Source organism: Hypanus sabinus, chromosome X2 (genome assembly GCF_030144855.1).
Source record: "Hypanus sabinus isolate sHypSab1 chromosome X2, sHypSab1.hap1, whole genome shotgun sequence".
Taxonomy (NCBI): domain Eukaryota; kingdom Metazoa; phylum Chordata; class Chondrichthyes; order Myliobatiformes; family Dasyatidae; genus Hypanus; species Hypanus sabinus.
In genome coordinates this window covers 7865394-7884737 of record NC_082739.1, presented here as the reverse complement: position 1 = coordinate 7884737, position 19344 = coordinate 7865394, and the positions used below count along the sequence as shown (strand labels likewise).

The following is a 19344-nucleotide window of genomic DNA, read 5'->3' as shown; positions in this document are numbered from 1 at the left end:
GCTTTCTTCATTGCCAGCAGACTTATCATTGTACTGATCTTCTTTCTCTTTATCTGTGCATCAGCAAGTTGAGGCCAGGTTTCTTTTTGCATTTGTCAGTACGATTCTGTTACCTACATAGGACAAAATTAATTAACCAAGGGCATGGTGAAGTTGCACATTGGTATGTTCATGTAATGTGCATCTGAACAGCAACCGCTTTTGTATATTTCCATAGGGCAAGCTACCAAGCTAGCCAGTAAAATTTTTTATTGAAATCATGAAAAAAAATTGGAGGATGAGCTAACTTAGATTATTAGAAAATGGATCTTGTGCTTTTCTGGCATATAATGATGAATAAACTCTTCTCTGACTTCCAGCCGGGCACAGGTATGGATAGCTGTGCCTGGCTGGAAGCCTGAGAAGAGTTTATTTGTAGTTTATTAGTATTGCTGCAGCTTTTATCGGGCAAGCTAAGAACTTAATAAGTACAAGCTTTGCCTCACTTTAAATGCCATAGAGTTTGAGGATCAGAGTTGAACTCTGAAGTGATTTCTTGCATTGCTTTCATGATTTTGGTTTTGGTTTAAAGTTCTCAATATTTATGTGTTTATGATTTATTAAAAGGATATAAAAAGAAAAATGCAAAAATCTGAACTGAATTAGGAAATATTGAAAATACACAGCAAACTGTAGATTATTTATCCTTTAAATGCAACCATTTTTTCTCTCCACTATCAGATGGGTGATGCTGTGCTTGCTTCTGGTCATTTTCTGCTTTAATTTGCCATCATTTTAATGGTTTCTAATAAAGATCTTCTCTGTAGATATGCACCAAATGTGTAAGATGTAAGAGTTGTGGAGCTACAACGCCAGGGAAAGGCTGGGATGCACAGTGGTCACATGATTTTTCTTTATGTCATGAATGCGAGAAGCTTTTTGATAAAGGTAAGCATGCGTATTTGTTTTATTCACCAAGGTTACCATTCCTGGGTACTAATCATACAGCAGTAGAAGTAAAGTAATTTTCAAACAATCAATTGGAGATTTCTAATGAAGCTTTGCTCACAGCAAATTAGTTGATATGCATCAGGGTAGTGATTTGTCCTGTTGTGGAAAATTCTCTTCTTGAGTGAAAGGCCCTTTAAGACAACAAATGGTACGCAAGTGTTTTTAATTACATTACAACTGCACCCTCTTTCATGTATTAAGAAAACTTGATTGCTAAGGTCAGGAGCCTTGGGCATGTTGACACCAATACCTTTTAAATGTTTGATGGAGTTGTTAGAGGGTGTTACACTTTACAAAATTACTTTAGCTTCTCTGTAAATGTTTTGTGTATTACGGAAACTTGTACCTGATTGTTTTTTAAATAAATCTCATTAAAAGCTACATAGAGACAAGAAAGCTGCTGAAGTTACAATTAAATCTAAATGGGAATTCCGAGACTATCCGTAGTTTGGAGGTCTCCTCATAGAATAGTACAGCACATTACAGGCCCTTTGGCCCACAATGTTGTGCTGACCTTCAAACCCTGCCTCCCATATAACCCCCCACCTTAAGTTCTTCCAAAAACTTGTCTAGTAGTCTCTTAAACTTCACTAGTGTGTCTGCCTCCACCACTGACTCAGGTAGTGCATTTCATGCACCAACCACTCTGAGTGAAAAACCTTCCTCTAATATCCCCCTTGAACTTCCCTCCCTTTAACTTAAAGCCATGTCCTCTTGTACTGAGCAGTGGTGCCCTCGGGAAGAGGCGCTGGCTGTCCACTCTGTCTATTCCTCTTAATATCTTGTACACCTCTATCATGTCTCCTCTCATCCTCCTTCTCTCCAAAGAGTAAAGCCCTAGCTCCTTTATTCTCTGATCATAATGCATACTCTCTAAACCAGGCAGCATCTTGGTAAATCTCCTCTGTACCATTTCCACATCCTTCCTATAGTGAGGCGACCAGAACTGGACACAGTACTCCCAAGTGTGGCCTAACTAGAGTTTTATAGAGCTGCATCATTACATCACGTCTCTTAAACTCTATTCCTCGACTTATGAAAGCTAACACTCCATAAGCTTTCTTTACTACCCTATCTACCTGTGGGGCAACTTTTAGGGATCTGTGGACATGTACCCCCAGATCCCTCTGCTCCTCAACACTACCAAGTATCCTGTCATTTACTTTGTAGTCTGCTTTGGAATTTGCCCTTCCAAAGTGTACCACCTCACACTTCTCCAGGTTGAACTCCATCTGCCACTTCTCAGCCCACTTCTGCATCCTATCAATGTCTCTTCAATCTTCGACAATCCTCTACACTATCTACAGCACCACCAACCTTTGTGTCGTCTGCAAACTTGCCAACCCACCCTTCTACCCCCACATCCAGGTCGTTAAAAAAAATCACAAAAAGTAGAGGTCCCAGAACAGATCCTTGTGGGACACCACTAGTCACAACCCTCCAATCTGAATGTACTCCCCCCACCACAACCCTCTGCCTTCTGCAGGCAAGCCAATTCTGAATCCACCTGGCCAAACTTCGCTGGATCCCATGCCTTCTGACTTTCTGATTAAGCCTACAGTGTGGAACCTTGTCAAATGCCTTACTAAAATCCATGTAAATCACATCCACTGCACTATCCTCATCTATATGCCTGGTCACCTCCTCAAAGAATTCTATCAGGCTTGTTAGGCACGATCTGCCCTTCACAAAGCCATGCTGACTGTCCCTGATCAGACCATGATTCTCTAAATGCCCATAGATCCTATCTCTAAGAATCTTTTCCAACAGCTTTCCCACCACAGACATAAGGCTCACTGGTCTATAATTACCCGGACTATCCCTACTACCTTTTTTGAACAAGGGGACAACATTCGCCTCCCTCCAATCCTCCGGTACCATTCCTGTGGACAACGAGGACATAAAGCCAGAGGCTTAGCAATCTCTTCCCTCGCCTCGTGGAGCAGCCTGGGGAATATTCCGTCAGGCCCTGGGGGACTTATCCGTCCTAATGTATTTTAACAACTCCAACACCTCCTCTCCCTTAATATCAACATGTTCCAGAACATCAACCTCACTCATATTGTCCTCACCATCATCAAGTTCCCTCTCAGTGGTGAATACTGAAGAGAAGTATTCATTGAGGACCTCGCTCACTTCCACAGCCTCCAGGCACATCTTCCCACTTTTATCTCTAATTGGTCCTACCTTTACTCCTGTCATCCTTTTGTTCTTCACATAATTGAAGAATGCCTTGGGATTTTCCTTTACTCTACTTGCCAGGGCCTTCTCATGACCCATTCTTGCTCTTCTCAGCCCCTTCTTAAGTTCCTTCCTTGCTACCCTATATTCCTCAATAGACCCATCTGATCCTTGCTTCCTAAACCTCATGTATGCTGCCTTCTTCCACCTGACTAGATTTTCCACTTCACATGTCACCCATGGTTCCTTCACCCTACCATTCTTTATCTTCCTCACTGGGACAAATTTATCCCTAACATCCTGCAAGATATCCCTAAACATTGACCACATGTCCATTGTACATTTTCCTGCAAAAACATCATCCCAATTCACACTCGCAAGTTCTAGCCTTATAGCCTCATAATTTGCCCTTCCCCAATTAAAAATTTTTCTGTCCTTTCTGATTCTATCCTTTTCCATGATAATGCTAAAGGTCAGGGAGCGGTGATCACTGTCCCCCAGATGCTCAGCCACTGACAGATCTGTGACCTGACCCGGTTCGTTACCTAATACTAGATCTAGTTTGGCATTTCAACATACTGTGACAGGAATCCATCCTGGACACACTTAACAAACTCTGCCCCATCTAAACCCTTGGAACTAATCAAGTGCCAATCAATATTAGGGAAGTTAAAGTCACCCATGATAACAACCCTGTTATTTTTGCACCTTTCCAAAATCTGCCTCCCAATCTGCTCAAAACTCCTCAACCTTTAAGTGCCTGTCTAGAAGCGAAAAGGATCCAGCTAATCAGATCTGGGAGGAAGTTCCACAAGTCACATAAATAACTTGAGTAGTTTTGGCACTGGTGTAGCAAGTAGATGCTAACTCTTCCTGTTCTTTTCATGGTTTTGATTCATTATTTGGATTATTTCAGGGTCTTGGGTTGTCCCTCTGATCCTTGCCCACCTAGCAAGGAGCCAGTGAGATGCCAGGCCATTCTGTGCCAGGGTAATCATAGCTGAGCTTCATCCTGTACTTTATTGTGCATTAAATTGTAAGTTGATTGGAAATGCATTTGGAGGGGAAGCTAGCTTGAGAGATTGAGCTTTGTACTGTAGTTTGATTGGTATCGACAGCTGCTCATTGTCTAAATCATGTGAGCAACTGGGGAATGCACTTGTTGCCCTTCTAAAAGTTGAAATCAGTTTGTCATTATTGTCATTTTCACTGATTAAATTGTTTGATTACTGTATCACTGTTGAGGGACATGACATTCACCAAGTGGTGTGCTGTGACTAATAACTAGTAGAAAACTAGCTTGAGTAAGCTGGAACCAATGTCATTCATGGTGGATAAAACAGGCATAACAGTATTCTCGAGTCCCTTCTTTTCCACTGAAAGAATAAGGCGATGTTCTGACTTAATTAAATTTAACTTGAGAGATTTTTGTTTTGTGATTCCCTTCTGTTTGTTCATGAACATCCATGCAAGGAGCTATTTTTGTTTTCCTAAGTGCATCATTGGTTGATAGCATAACATTGCAGCTGGTCAATTAGATTCCATTATGTATGCTTTATAATATTGTGTAAATCTAAATCTGTTGGAACCCATTTTCGAAAAATACTGAACAAAGCATGTGTCAGTGCTATTGAGGACTGTCAAGAATACTGGAAGGATGCACACTGTGTTGATGTTAATTGCTGTTTATACTTAGGAAACTTCTGCCCACTGTGTGATAAGTGCTACGATGATGATGATTATGAGAGCAAGATGATGCAGTGTGGAAAGTGTGATCGTTGGGTTCATGCAAAGTGTGAAAGCTTGTCAGGTATTTTAAAGTGAAGAATTTTTTATTCTCTGGATGAAAGCTGACAATTTATATTTAGAAGTTACAATTGGTGGTTAATGTGTTTTTGTTTGGTTTAGATTTGATTTGTTTTAGAGCTCTTTGTACAAATTATAAATGCATAAAATGTTGTGTAACAGTAGCCCCTCAAGTTCATTTTTTTAATGTGAGCACATTGTTTCTCACGTTAGAATTCCTTCTAACTTCATTGTATAATATTAGCCTTTTGATTTCCTGTTTAGTTCTTCGTTAACATAACCACAAAACCCCTTTCTTGTCATGTAAGTTGCTAGAATCTCAAATTCTGACATTAACAGCCATTTAAATTAAGTTGCTGTTTATAATTTCCTTCCAACTTGTTTTTTTTTAAGGGGGGGTGCTAACATCTTCTTGATACATTTTAAATAAAAATTCTGTTAACTGAATACTAAGAAGGCAAATCCTGGTTGTATCTCATTCGTTACTTCAGGCAATTTCCAGCATGGTTTTCTGCATTGGTTCAGACTTCCTCACCCAGCTTCTTTGCTGTTTTGTATTGTTCCTTTATAGTTAATTGACTGTTTTTCTTGGGGTAATAATGATTTTTGTGTCAGGATGAATAGATAGAGTTAAATCTGAATGAACCCAGCCTTTATAATGAATGAATGCAGCAAACAGTTGTTTGTTTTTTGATCATTTTCTTCCTTCTTTCTCCCCCCCACCCCCACCAACACTCCCACCTGCGGTTCCCCAATTTTCATTTACAATAGAATAGGCATACTTGCCCCATCCTGTGTAGAGTGGATGAAAATCATCAGAAGCTCATATAGTGGCAGGGAAAATGATGCAGCCTTGAATCAGTGACGACTTATATCAGGAGTTGTTCCATGATGAAACGGTATAATTGACAGATGACACCATGTTCAGGCTCAAATTTGGGAGTCTGTGGTGATCAGTTTTAAATACATGCTAGTTCTGCTTTGAGTATGTCAAATGTGACCTATTTTATCTATCCTATTTATCCAACATATTTATTTTAATCATAGAGTGGGTGTTATTTCTTATAGTGGATGCTAATTTTCTACATTATCCATTTCTAATTTTCTCTATCTATGTTATTAGCCATGCCTTTATAAAAGTTGTATTATTTAAAGGGACATGTTTGATTATCCAGCTAATTTTCACGAGTATTTTGGATTGGTTGGATTCTGCTAATTTCAGTTGCCAGGAAGATCAAATCTAATAAGCCCTTTATTATTGCAGCATGTAGAGAAAATAGTGCTCTGCATCCTTTGCATTGTCTTTTTCATTTGTATATGTCCCAATATATTGATTTGAAAAGCTTACAGAATCTATTCTATTCAGAATGGTGTCTTGCTGTGCATGATAATTTTTACCATTGATTTTATCTTCATCCAGATGAGATGTATGAAATCTTGTCAAATCTTCCAGAAAGTGTGGCATACACATGCATAAATTGCACGGAGCAACACCCTGCAGAATGGCGACTGGCACTAGGCAAGGAACTGCAGATCTCTTTAAAGCAAGTCTTGACTGCATTGCTAAATTCTAGAACGACCAGTCACTTGCTACGATGCAGGCAGGTAAGTCTGAGTTGCTGATTTAAAATGGTGTCAAACGGACAGTTAGAAGAGATACATTATATAATTTCAGCTGTGAATTTCATTTGTTTCCTCTTATTTGTTTATGTTTGGATTATTGATTTTTATGCATTCAGAAATAACAGATGAATCTGAGGGATTTCAACTTTAACTACTATGCAGTGTGCTTCATAGTTTGTTCTTCAAGTTTAGCTCAATCCTATGTCTGGTAATTGAGAATAAAATATTGTTTTAATAATTCATAATCATAATGTTTCCAGATGTTCCCTTAGTAATGATTTTATTCATTCTTGTAAACTAAGGAAAAGGATTTGTTTTTTATTTTTAAAAAGTATTATGGCATTCCCCAGGCAAACACCATAAAACCTATCGTTGTGGAAAAGTTACATAATCTTTGTTTTTAATCTACCCAATTGGTATGTGTATGCCTCGTCGGTCTAGCAACCTAGGTTCCGTCCTCATCTTTGGTGTTGTGTGTAACTTGCACTTACTCTTGGATGCTCTGGCTTTCTCCTACATCTTAAAAATATGTGGGCTAGTAGATTGATTTTCCCTAAATTGTCCGTAAGTGAATGGTAGGATCTGGAGGGAGTTGTTGAGAAGATGGGAAGAATAGGGAATGGGATTGCTTTATGAGCTAGCATAGACTTGATAGGCCAAAGTCATCTTCTCCTTTGTCATAAGATGAAATGGAAATGCCATTTTGTAATTAACAAAATGCAACGTTTATTTTCAGCTTTGCTTCTCTCTTCCCAGCCTTCAATTTTAATCTTAAAACTGTGGCTTGATTTGATGAATGTTTTCATTTTGTGTTTCTCTTTCCTTTGGTTAGATTGCCATTCCTTGTTGTGCTCTCATAGTCTTTGTTTATGTTAAGGGAAAATACCTGCCTTGGAGAGGATCATAATTGTGTATGCACTGTCCACATGCACTTGCTGGCACAAGTAACTGGACACCATTTATGATCCAGCTGAGATTTTTCTTTTTCTTCTGTTCAGAAGTGTGCATAACTTTTACACAGCATCTGGAGACAATGAGAATAAAACATTGGTCTCTTTCTGAGTTTGTTTTATTGACCGCTTAGCATAGTTGGTAAAACTGTCAGCTTTTGAAGCAGCAGATTGTATCCCCAAGATAAGCTGAAAAATTGAACTCATGCTATAGATTGCACAAGTGTAGTTGTTACCATTTTAGTGAAATTAAATCCTAGAGTTTGATTAAAATGATATAAATTCTATGGCATTACTGAAAGAAGACCATTTGGAGGAAGGGGAGCTGTGGTATGATTTAGCTGGTTTCTACAGCCATGGCAAACATTCTTCTTTAGGTGTTCATTATGTTCACATTTGTGAGACCTTGTTTGTAGCTTGGCTGCTATATTTATCTCCATTACAACAAGTGATGCGCTTCAAAGAACAAATTTGACAAATATAGAAACCCATAAATTCCCAGAGGGCATGGAAGTTGATTGTTTTTATTATACTTTCTTCATTGGCTATTTATTCCTGTAAGAATTTGCCTGCATTCCTGTAGATTTACCTTAGATATTCTAAACAGAGATATTCCTTCTTTATCGGGTTATGGATACCATTCCTCGGTGAATTCTTCAAATTTATGGAATGTTGTTGCATGTTATAGGAATTACCTAACTGTGTTACCTACCCAAAGAGGACTGTAAAGTTGAAAGCATAGCAATTCATTTCCCACGATGATGCAGTACAGTAATCACTTGAAGCATGGGAAGCCAATTTTGGTTTGGTTGTGCACTCACCATTAAGAATTCAGAAGTGCTCAAGGTGTTGGGTGCTTCAGAATTGGCCTTTCTGTAAGTGTGGAGTGCACAAAGGGAAATTGGAGGCGGGGACCACTTTGTGGAGTTATAGTGGGGTTGAGGCCAAGGATGTCAGAAGATCTTTGACAGGACAGGGTGAGAGGAAAGTTGGATGATGGTGTAACCTGAGCTAGGTGCCCATGAATGTGATTATGAGTCAAGTGTCATTATTTGGAGCAGGGCTGGGTGAGTATTGGGGGATTGTGTCTGATGATCAGATCCTGAGGATATGACATTGTTTCTCTGGAGCCATGGAGGCTGAGGGGAGACCTGATAGAGGTTTATACGATTATGAGAGGCATAGGTAGAGTAGACAGACAGTATCTTTTAACGGAAATGTCTAAAACCAGAAGGCATGCATTTAAGGTGAGGGGGTAATATCAAAGGAGATGTGAGGGCAAGATTGTTTTTACACAAGAGTGGTGGGTGCCTGGAAAGCATTACCTGGGGTGGTGGTAGAGGCAGAAACATTAGATACTTTTAACAGATGTTTAGATAGGCACAAGAAGGTGAGGAAAATGGAAGTTATGGACATTATGTAGCCAGAGGGGATTAGTTTAGTTGGCCATTTGATTACTAATTTATTTAGTTTGGCATAACATTGTGGGCCAGAGGGTCTATTCCTGTGCTGTACTCTTCTATGTTCTGTTTTGCTTGTATCTTTGATGCCAAAAAGAATTAACCATGATTCATGACAGGAACTACTAAGTCAGGCTTCCAAAGTGGCACGGTGCAGCCTGGAAACGATCAAACTGCGTCCCACTCTGGGGAAAAATTTGACTTTTGCATATATGTTAGAGTGAAGAAAACAGCTCTGCACGATTGGATTTCCAAGTCTTCTTGTTTGTGCTAAAAGTCTAATGTCTTTTAAATTTTTGCCTTGAAATTCAGTGAGTCTGGAGTGCTTAAGTGCTTAAGCTGGTGCAAAAATGCCCAACAAAAGTGCCTTTCTTATCTGTGTATGGGAATGAGAATCTTGAAAGGAACAATAGGAAGTAAAAGAACATTGAACAGAAGGGAACTGTTATTTTGTACTTGTCCTTTCCTGATTTATATTCTATGTTATTTGGGTATCAGTATTTGATTTGGATTATAAAATCAGACCATAGATTTTTACTTACTGAGATACAGTGTGGAATAGGCCCTTCTGGTCCTTCGAGCTGCACTGCCCAGCAACCCGATTTAACCGTCCCCTAATCACGGGACCACTACAGCTGATGGTGTAGTGACATCAGTGCTGGACTTCGGGGTGAGAGGTCCCTAGTTCGAATCCGGCCGGCTCCCTTGCACGCTCTCCATCCGTGCCTGGGTTGAATCTACGAGCTAACAACTGGAGAGTTGGGTTTCCTCCGCCAGGTTTCAGATGCCCAAGACACGCTGTACGATGAGCATACACCCTATCCTCGCTATATGCGGGGGATAATTTCCTCGCAGTCGACGCATAATGTGAATAATTATTTAAATGGAGAAAACAGGAATGTGTTCCAGAGGGCTTCCTAAATATGTTTTATCTGTAACTTATTCACATTTTCATACCAATATGACACAAAAGCAGTACCGCAAGGCAACATTCGTATTATATTTCATCAATTTAAGGTAATATTCAACGTAATAAATCATAGAAAGTTAACATACTAAGGTGTACAGTACTGACCAACGGTGGCAGGTGTGTTCGCTCCGGGAGATGAGTGGTTGATGTGGTGTCGGGCAGCTTTACATGGATAAGGTGGATGGTTGTGATCATCAGGATCATATCAAGCACAGCAAGGGGTGAAGGAAGACTCACAGAACTCTCAGAACTACTGGCAGCAGGAGATGACACCGGTTTGAAGAAAGTGGTGAGGAGTGTTTGCTTGGCAGCATTTTGTTTTTCAGCATAAATTTGCTTGTAGGGAAAAAGGGTTGACGGCAGGGAATGACTGAAATGCTGACTCCATTCTAAACTTGAGTCCGTGTCCATCACCATTTGTGCCAAGTGTTCTGACTTCCACCATTCCCTCACCGTTGGTAAACACCTGGGATTTTCAAAATTGTCTGTTGCTTGCAGCACTTGAGAGATAGTTCACCGTGAAAAAAAACTCCTTGAATGTGGATCACACCTTGGTCGAGTGGTTGAATCAGCAATGTGTTAGGCGGCAGGAAACGCACTGTTATATTACGATGAATGCTGTCTAAATGTTTAGGATGGGCTGGCGCATTGTCAAGCAACAAAATAACTTTAAAGGCAAGATTCTGTTCCTGGCAGTAGCATCCCAGAGCTGTGTTACCTTCACTTGATGCCGCGCTGTTCATAATTTCCAACTTTTTTTCAAGTGTTAAAGCAGTTCTTTGCTGCTCGGCTGATGGCCCAGGATATGACATCGGACGCTTAGGAGGCATAGTTAAATATTTCAAGCACAAAATCACTGCACCGTAGGTAAAACCAACAAAAGTTTAAGAGCGCAAGATCGCACATCCACACCTTGCCAAAACCAGTGCGAGACTGGGGGGAGTGAGATTGTGAGGCACGCACACCTGACTTTTATTGGCGGGAAAGCGGTGCTTCTCATCCCAACAGTGAGACGTGCGCATGTGACTTGTATTGGCTGGAAAGCAGTGCTCCTCGCATAACTGTGAGTTTTGGACGCATATAAGGAGACGTTGGTAGAAATAAGTTCCACGCATAACTGTGAATCTGCGTAGTCTGAAGATGCATTTAAGGAAGATAGGGTGTACCAATAAAAGCTTGTCACGATGGCACCCCAACGACTCCACTAGGAGTTAAGGGGACACACAGAGACACACACACACACACACACACACACACACACACTCACACTCACACTCACACCCCCCACCCCACCCCCCTACACCAGCCACGATGTCTTTGGATCGTGGGAGGAAACCGAAACACAAGAGGAAACGCACATGGTCACAAGGAGAACATACAAACTCCTTACAGACAGCAGCGGGAATTTAACCCAGGTCGTTGGTACTGTAAACCGTTGTGCTAACCACTACACTACTGTGTCACCCCATAGAGTCATAGAGCTGTACAGCAGAGCTATGACAGGCTCTTCGCCCTGTCAGTCCATGCCAACCAAGATGCCTGTCTGTGCTAGTCCCTTTTACACACATTTGGCCCATATCCCTCTTAACCATACTTATTCATGTACCTGTCCAAATGCTTTTGAAACATTGTATACCACTTCTTCAGCGTTCTCTGGCAGCTCATTCCATACCACCACGCTCTATGAAAAAATCTACCCCTCAGATCTCTTTTAACTATTTCCTATTTTAAACCTGTGCCCTCTAGTTTTAGACTCTCTTACCCTGGGGGAAAAGACTTCTCTTACCCTGGGGGAAAAGACTATGACAGTCCACCTTATCTACACCCCACATGATTTTATAAACCTTTATACAGTCACCGTTCTTCTGTCCTTCAGGTAAAAATGTCCCGATCTATCTTTTCTTGTGACTCAAGCCATGCAGTTCTGGTAATATTCTTGTGAATCTTTTCTGCACCCTTTCCAGATGAATGATGTCCTTCCTATATAGCTGGGTGAACAGAACTGCACATGTGATTTGAAGCTTTCATAGTGCAGAAATTGAAGTGCGAATAGTAGGCAAGTGAAACATTATACAGCTGAGTTCCACTTGCTGTCTTTTTACCAGGCAGCCAAACCTCCCGACCTAAATCCAGAGACTGAAGAAGCTGTCCCTGCTAGAAGCTCACCAGAAGGTCCTGATCCTCCAGTTCTTACAGAAGTAAACCAGCAGGATGAACAACCTCTTGATCTGGAAGGAGTAAAGAGGAAAATGGATCAGGCGAGATACCATTCGGTGGTAAGATTTTTGTTTATTTGCCTGTCTAGAAAGTTTGAAAAAAATTTAAAATAATGTGTACTCCATGACGAAAGACTTAAGGCTTGCCCTATGTTCTGCATCATATGGTCTCTTCACGTGCATCAGACTCCTCTAAAATTAACATATACAATCTGTTGATAAATGCTGTAATGCCTGATTATCTACTGTTGTTATGTTCAGCTGGAGTTCAGTGATGACATTGTAAAGATCATCCAAACAGCAATGAACTGTGATGGAGGGCAGCCTGAAAACAAAAAAGCCAATAGCATGGTCAAGGCTTTCTTTATACGGGTAAGGAGGATTGGTAATTTCTATGGGCCTTAGAGTGCATATCAATGCAAAATAATCGTTAAGATGCACTCATGCTGAAAAAATTATGGCTCCAAGCAACAGCCACCAACTGTAATCACAGATTAATCATAGCAACTTGTGTATTATTTCTCTTGTTGAGTGATTGAATGTTCCATCTTAGTCCTGATTTTCTTGGTCAGAATATTTCAGCAGTATTTTTAAAATAGTTTAGTTCCAGAGTCCCACTTAAGTTTTAAAGTGGTGGTGTTTATATTGTGATTAGGTCTCTATCTCATTATCTTGTTTCATGATGTCTCCATACTCATCTTTTTAATTTTCCCAACTCTGACCCCTAGACTGCATTTCCACTAAAGTTTTGGCCCACTAACCTCCCCTTCCCACTCTTTTGGATCACTCTTCAGGTACTGTTTCCTCACTTTGAAATATGTTGTCATTGGCTCTCAGAAGTAAGTTCCCCTAATTGTTCCTCCTCCAACCTTGCCTTTCCCACTGCACCTCCCAATCTTTGCCCATTAAATTGGAGCTTGAAGGGAAGGAGAAGTAAAGTTCCTCAAATTTGATTTTCTTTCTCCAGCTTAAATTTTGCAGTCAGGTTTCCAAGTCTACCATAGGATTTTTAGCAATCCTATTTAATGTCAACATTTTCTTCCTTTGCGTCGTCTGTAACTAACCATGCCACATTTGACACTCACCTTCTGGACTCAGTGACTTGTTTTATTTTTAGCTAGCTAGCCATATCTTGCTCATGTATTTTTACCTCTTAACTTCCCAAGAATCTGTCCTTATCCTTCCTCTTTTCTCGCATAGGTACTGATTATTAGCGAGAGCTTGCAGAGATAGGTTCAGAAGCCTATATGGGTGTTGCTCTAAAATGTGTCATCATCCAGCACAAAACTGTATGATTGGAATTTGACGGTACCCAATCCACATATTAAACATTAATTCCTTACATCAAAGGTGGAGAATGGCTACGGTTTGTGCCATCTGAAAAAGGGATTGCATTTACTCACACCAAAAAAGAACAATAGCACTAGCATCACCTGTAGGTTCCCCTCCAAGTTGAACATCTTGCTGTCATAGGTTACCATGGGACGTTGATAGGATGCAGAGTTTGGTTGAGAGGTGCCAGATAGAGTTCAGTCCAGAGAAATGTGAAGGGATACACTTCAGAAGACAGAGTACAAGGTTAATGGCAAGATTTTTAGCTGCTTGGAGGAACAGAAGGATCTTGGGGGTCAACGTCTATAGATCTTTCAAAGTTGCTGTGCAAGTTGATAGGTGGTGAAGAAAGCGCTTGGTGTGCTGGCCTTCATTAGACAGGAGGATTGAATTCAAGACCAGTGAGGTAATATTCCAGCTCTATAAAACCGTGGTTAGACCACACCTGGAATATTGTGTTTAGTTCTAGTAGCCTCGTGATAGGAATAATGTGGAAGCTTTAGAGAGGGTGCAGAGGAGATTTACCAGCATTGCCTGGAAGAGAACATGGCTTGCAAGGAGAGTTGAGAAAGCTAAGGCTTTTTTCTTTGGACCAAAGGAGGGTGAGAGGTGACTTGATAGATATAGATGTACGAGATGAGAGGCATAGATCTTTGGAAAAAAGGAGGATGGGGGTCAATTGATTGATGTGTATAAGATGTATAGATGGAAGTAGAGAGCCAGTGCCTTTTCCCAGGGTGGAACTGTCTAATACAAGAGGCCATAATTTTAAGATTTAAGTATGAGAGTTTGTAAGAGGTGGTATGTTTTTTTTTTACATAGAGTGCTAAGTGAATGGAACATGCTGCCCGGGGGTGGTGGTTGAGGCAGATGCATCAGGTATATTTAAGAGACTCTTAGATTGGTACATGGATGAAATGAAATTGAAGGACTATGTGAGAAGGAAGAATTAGATCGATCTTGGAGTAGATTAAAGGGTCAGCACAACATCATGAGTCAAGGGGCCTGTACTGTATTCCTTCTTCCATCTTCATTGCTGGCTAAATCCTGGAACTCCCTACCCATTCAGCATTGTGGCAGTAATTTCATCCGTAGGGCTGCAATGATGCAGAGTGGCAACTCGCATCTAATTCTGCCTAGATTTTGAATGTGGATAAATGTCATGTTCCAACAAATGACATTTTTGCTCTTGGTTCAACTTTTATCACCAGAAGTGAACAATAGATTATTCAGCTAGTTCACTGATAAAGGTTTGCTTGATAGGCTAGACAGTCTTTCCTAATTCTTATGGTATTCACAACTAAAGAGAACACTTGTTCAAAAGTAAATCATTTGACACAAAGTCAATGTTGTTAAAGAGGGGATGGAAAAGTATTTTCCTTTTTTTCTTCTCAGATGCATATATGTTTATATGCATAATTTTCTACAAGTTTAAAAAAAAACTGAGTATTCAGAGTTTGGAGCCTACACATTCACTTTGCCATTTTGTTCTTATGTTATCTATTGAAACTACAAAGGAGTGTAGTTTGGCTTTGTTTCTTTTACTTTATATCATTTGATAAATCCTTTCACTATACTCCTGTATAATTCGTTTGTTGTATGCATGTGATGTTAAGTGTTGTACAGTGAACCTTTGTTTCAGATGCTGCAATCAGCTGCTTACAGTGGTTTATAGAAATAAAATTTTATGAAAAATGAACACCAGAATTTTTTGAGTCTCCTTGCCAAAAACTGAATCTCATAATTGCCCTTCTGTTTGCAAATTTCTGAACTAAACAGTGATTGACATGAGAGTTGAGTTAATGAGTGTGTGTCATTGCAAGTTTGTTTAATTATGAAATTTTGTTATCCTGCTGAAGATATATTAAGCCTGGATGGTCAAGCAATGTCAAGTGTTAGGATATAAGCTTTTACTTTCATAACTGACACCAGTCTGTTCAAACAGTCCCAGTGACTGTTCTTGCATACTTCAGATAACAATATGTTTAAAATAGAAGTGCCTGAAAAGCTAATGATTTGAATTTTTGTTTCACAGGCGTTACTCTAACTGACTGAGTATATTGCAACATTTTTTGTTTGTTTTTGTTCAGCTTTAGTGAAGAGGCTTTTTGCCTGGTGTGTTTACCAGCTATGTTCAGATTTGAGATGGGTGTGATAATGGAAAGGATATCTTCACATATCTGATGTGTATTTAATTTAATTCTTGGACAGCCTTTAATCTAACAATACCTGTGTTCACTTCTTGTGTAGCAAATGGAACGATTCTTCCCATGGTTTAGTGTGAAGGAGTCCAAGTTCTGGGAGCCTAATAGGGTCACCCCAAAGTGAGTACTATTGTCATTACTGACCTTTGTATAGAAAGAAAGTAGTATGTTTCTGGTTTTATTTTGAGCTGAGGCTTGAAGTTGTGAAACTACTGTCACTGAAATGTTGAGGTTTTCATTATTGGTGCGATTGCAAACGTATGCAGGAATTTAAATTTTGATTATTTTTGAGCTTCCACAAGCACCCTCTCATCCTTGTCAATCCCTAAGTTATGTTTTTGTGAACATAATTAAACATTAGTAAATGTAAGTATTTTAATTTGACAATTATGTGGATGTGAATCAAAGCAAAGTTGTTCAAAATATGGTGCATGGAATGGGAGGAGATAAACACCAGCATAGATGAATTTCATTGCACCGTCTCTTTTTGAGTTGTATTTTTTTTGTAATTGGGAACTAGTTTGTATTTAACAAGTATACTGTTTTGGATACTGTTGGAATGGCTTTTCAGAGGAGCACAAAGCTGGAGCAGTAGCAACGCAACTGGCACTGTTATTTAGTTAGAAGTGTTGAAGTGTATGTGAGTGCTAGTGATAGGAGACTGGTCAGGAGCGCATATAAGTATTCCTGTGGCCAAGAGTGCAATTTCAGGGTGGCATGTTCCCTCTGTGGTACCAGGATCATGGATGTGTCAGAGCAGGTGCAGTGTATTCTGCAAGGGAAATGTGAACAGTCAGAGATCGTGGCCCATATTATTACTAATAACATGGCAGGTAGAGAATTGAAGTCCTGCAAAAGTACTTTGGGAAGTTAGGCTAAAAGTTTCAAAGAAGGGCCTCCAGAGTTATAATCTTGAGATTTCTCCCTGTGCCACCTGCGAGCAAGGTTTAAAAAGAAAGAGGAAGGCAGTCCAGTTTAATATGTAGCTAAAAAGTGATGCAGGAGAAAGGACTTCAGAACAGTACATGGAGAGGTTAAGGTGAAGATAGAAGTTAGCTTGAGTATGTCTGATTGAAAGAACTGGCAGGGCCAAGCTAATGAACTTGGTGTGGACTGATGGTCTGAAGTGTATTTATTCAGAATATAAAGAAATAACTTTAAGAATTAGGAGGGATAAAAAAATAAAGTCCTTGACGAGTAGGATTTAGGAGAATCCCAAAGCATTTTATATGTATAATATAAAATATATTATTTTATATTATATTAATTTTATTTTAATGGCCAAGAGGGTGGCCATTGACATAACCAAATAGATTAAATTGCTTCTGAGTTTAGTACAGCAAATTCTTAAAATTATTATTTGTCAAAATCTGATGTATTTCAGTAGTGGAATGCTTCCCAATGCTGTGTTGCCACCATCATCTGATCACAACTATGCTCAGTGGCAAGAGCGAGATGACAGCACACGTACTGAACAGCCAGCGCTTACTAAGAAAATTATACCTGCACCACAGCCGAAAGGACCAGGAGATCCTGACCTACCAGTGCCTCTGCCGCCACCACCGTTCGCGATAACAGCTGGTATGACCAGAATACTAAAATCAGTTTGTCTTTGAGTCAATTGGACTGTATTGTCTGTAAGGAGAGTTGGAAAACTTTGATTATTTTCTTTGAAATGTCAGATTGAGATGCAGCTGATAGTATATAAAATGTCAGTCTCTTTCCCAAAGTGGAAATGTCAAGTACAAAATGTAAAGAAATGTAAAGAATCTTTACAAGGCATTGTTTTACACAGAGGTTGTTGGGCGCCTGGAACACCCTGCCAGGGGAAGTGGTAAAAGCAGATACAATAGCAACATTTAGGAGACACTTAGACAGGCAGGAAATGGAGGAATGTGGACCATGTACTGACAGATGGGGTTAGATAGATTGGAATGATGGTTGATGCAGCCATGTTCTGTGAAATGAATCCAGACAAATGGCCAAGGGTTCAGGGAAAATTCGGGCACAATTGTGAACATTTCCATAAGTGGGCACAGTGGTACTGTAATTCCCTGTAAGCTTGAAAAAAATCATAGCATCAACAGCAGTTGCCTTTGTTTTCCTTAATATAGCTTTTGGTCATTTAATTTTGTTTTCATTCTGTGTAAAATATAGAAAGCGGCTCATAAATAAATTCACCATTTATTGAACATTAATGAACTATTCGAGTGTCCTTTTAAGAGGTAAACTCACCTTATGTAGTGACACAGTCATGAGATGGACTAAGGACAGCTCTTGCTGTAATCTTGTAGAAGTTCTGCTGCTTGTTGCATTCATTTATAAGAGGCAGCCTGGGGCCCTAGATATTTTTTTTCAGACCTAAACTCAGCACTGCCACTTGGGTGTTGCCTTCATTTGGGTGAGGTAACCAGGCTCTGGTTATGTTTTATGGCTGATTTGGTGCCTGTGGACACCTGAAAGGAGCTCGAAGTTGGAAGATCAAATTGATATAGTCTTCAGTGGGGGGGGGGGGGGTTGTGATGAGCTCAAGGTGTTTGTGTTGTCTTATCATTGTTTATTTTGAAAATATGCAATACTGGTTTTCTAGTATCAGCTGAATGTATTATTGTAAATGACCTGCATTTACAGTTTGTTAGTCATCTAGTGGTATATTATAGTATTGCATATTTTAATTGAGGCTGTGAATAGAGATTTTCAAATTACACGGAAGGATATTTCAAAAGCAAGAGGTGATGGAATGTCCCATGGAAGTAAGCATCCTGCTATTATCCCAGAGGGTTTTCGACCTTTTTGTATTCAGTCAGCATAACATTATTAAAATTATAATTTCTTCTTGCATACCTTCAGAAAGCAAAGCTGCATTCAGGGAGCATTGACCATCGTGTCTTCAATACTTTGTAAAGTAATGAAGCTACATTCAGTGAGGCCATTGCATGCAAGCCAATATGTGAGCAAGTTATTGGCACGTCCCAGTTTGCTTTTAGATTTGGTATAATTTGCAAGGTACTACAGAAATTGATTCTGTCAGTCCATGGCCACCTCTACTGCCACGATGAGGCCACACTCAAGTTGGAGGAGCGACACCATATATTCTGTACAGGTAGCCTCCAACCTGATGGCATGAACATTGATTTCTCAAACTTCTGGTATTCCCCCTCCCCCCCCTTTCACCATTCCCTATTCCCGTTGTTGTCTCTCTCACCTTATATCCTTACCTGCCCGTTACTTCCTTCTAGTGCTCCTCTCCTTTCCCTTACTTCCATGGTCTTCTCCCATCTCCTATCAGATTCCCCCTTCTCCAACCCGTTATCTATTTCACCTATCAACTTCCCAGCTCTTTACTCCAGCCCTCCCCCTCTTCCGGTTTCACCCACCACCTACCACCTTGTACTACTACTTCTCCTCCCCCCACCTTCTTACTCTGACTTCTCAACTTACTTTTCCAGTCCTGATGAATTGTTCAACTGCGTTATTTGAGTTGAGTCCGTAGAGATTAAATAATAATCCTTTCATCTTCCTATTTTTGAAATTGGATTAAAATTGTAAATCTGTGTGTAATTTATGCTTTGTATCTTTATATAGTGATCAAATCATAACTTGTATAATATT

At 39.9% G+C, this 19344-nt stretch overlaps 1 protein-coding gene across 4 annotated transcripts in view; it reads left to right on the top strand.

Moving 5' to 3' along the window:
- The window catches only part of kmt2a (lysine (K)-specific methyltransferase 2A), a 174986-nt gene that overhangs the window by 91792 nt on the left and 63850 nt on the right, over nucleotides 1-19344 (top strand). For 3 of the 4 annotated variants that reach the window (XM_059956887.1, XM_059956888.1, XM_059956886.1), the window contains exons 13-19: nucleotides 807-927; nucleotides 4868-4981; nucleotides 6398-6582; nucleotides 12086-12256; nucleotides 12458-12568; nucleotides 15779-15852; nucleotides 17117-17313. In XM_059956887.1, the coding sequence (XP_059812870.1) occupies nucleotides 807-927; nucleotides 4868-4981; nucleotides 6398-6582; nucleotides 12086-12256; nucleotides 12458-12568; nucleotides 15779-15852; nucleotides 17117-17313 (973 nt within the window). The remainder of the gene's footprint in view (nucleotides 1-806; nucleotides 928-4867; nucleotides 4982-6397; nucleotides 6583-12085; nucleotides 12257-12457; nucleotides 12569-15778; nucleotides 15853-17116; nucleotides 17314-19344) is intronic. The other variant, XM_059956889.1, reaches the window with a different exon arrangement.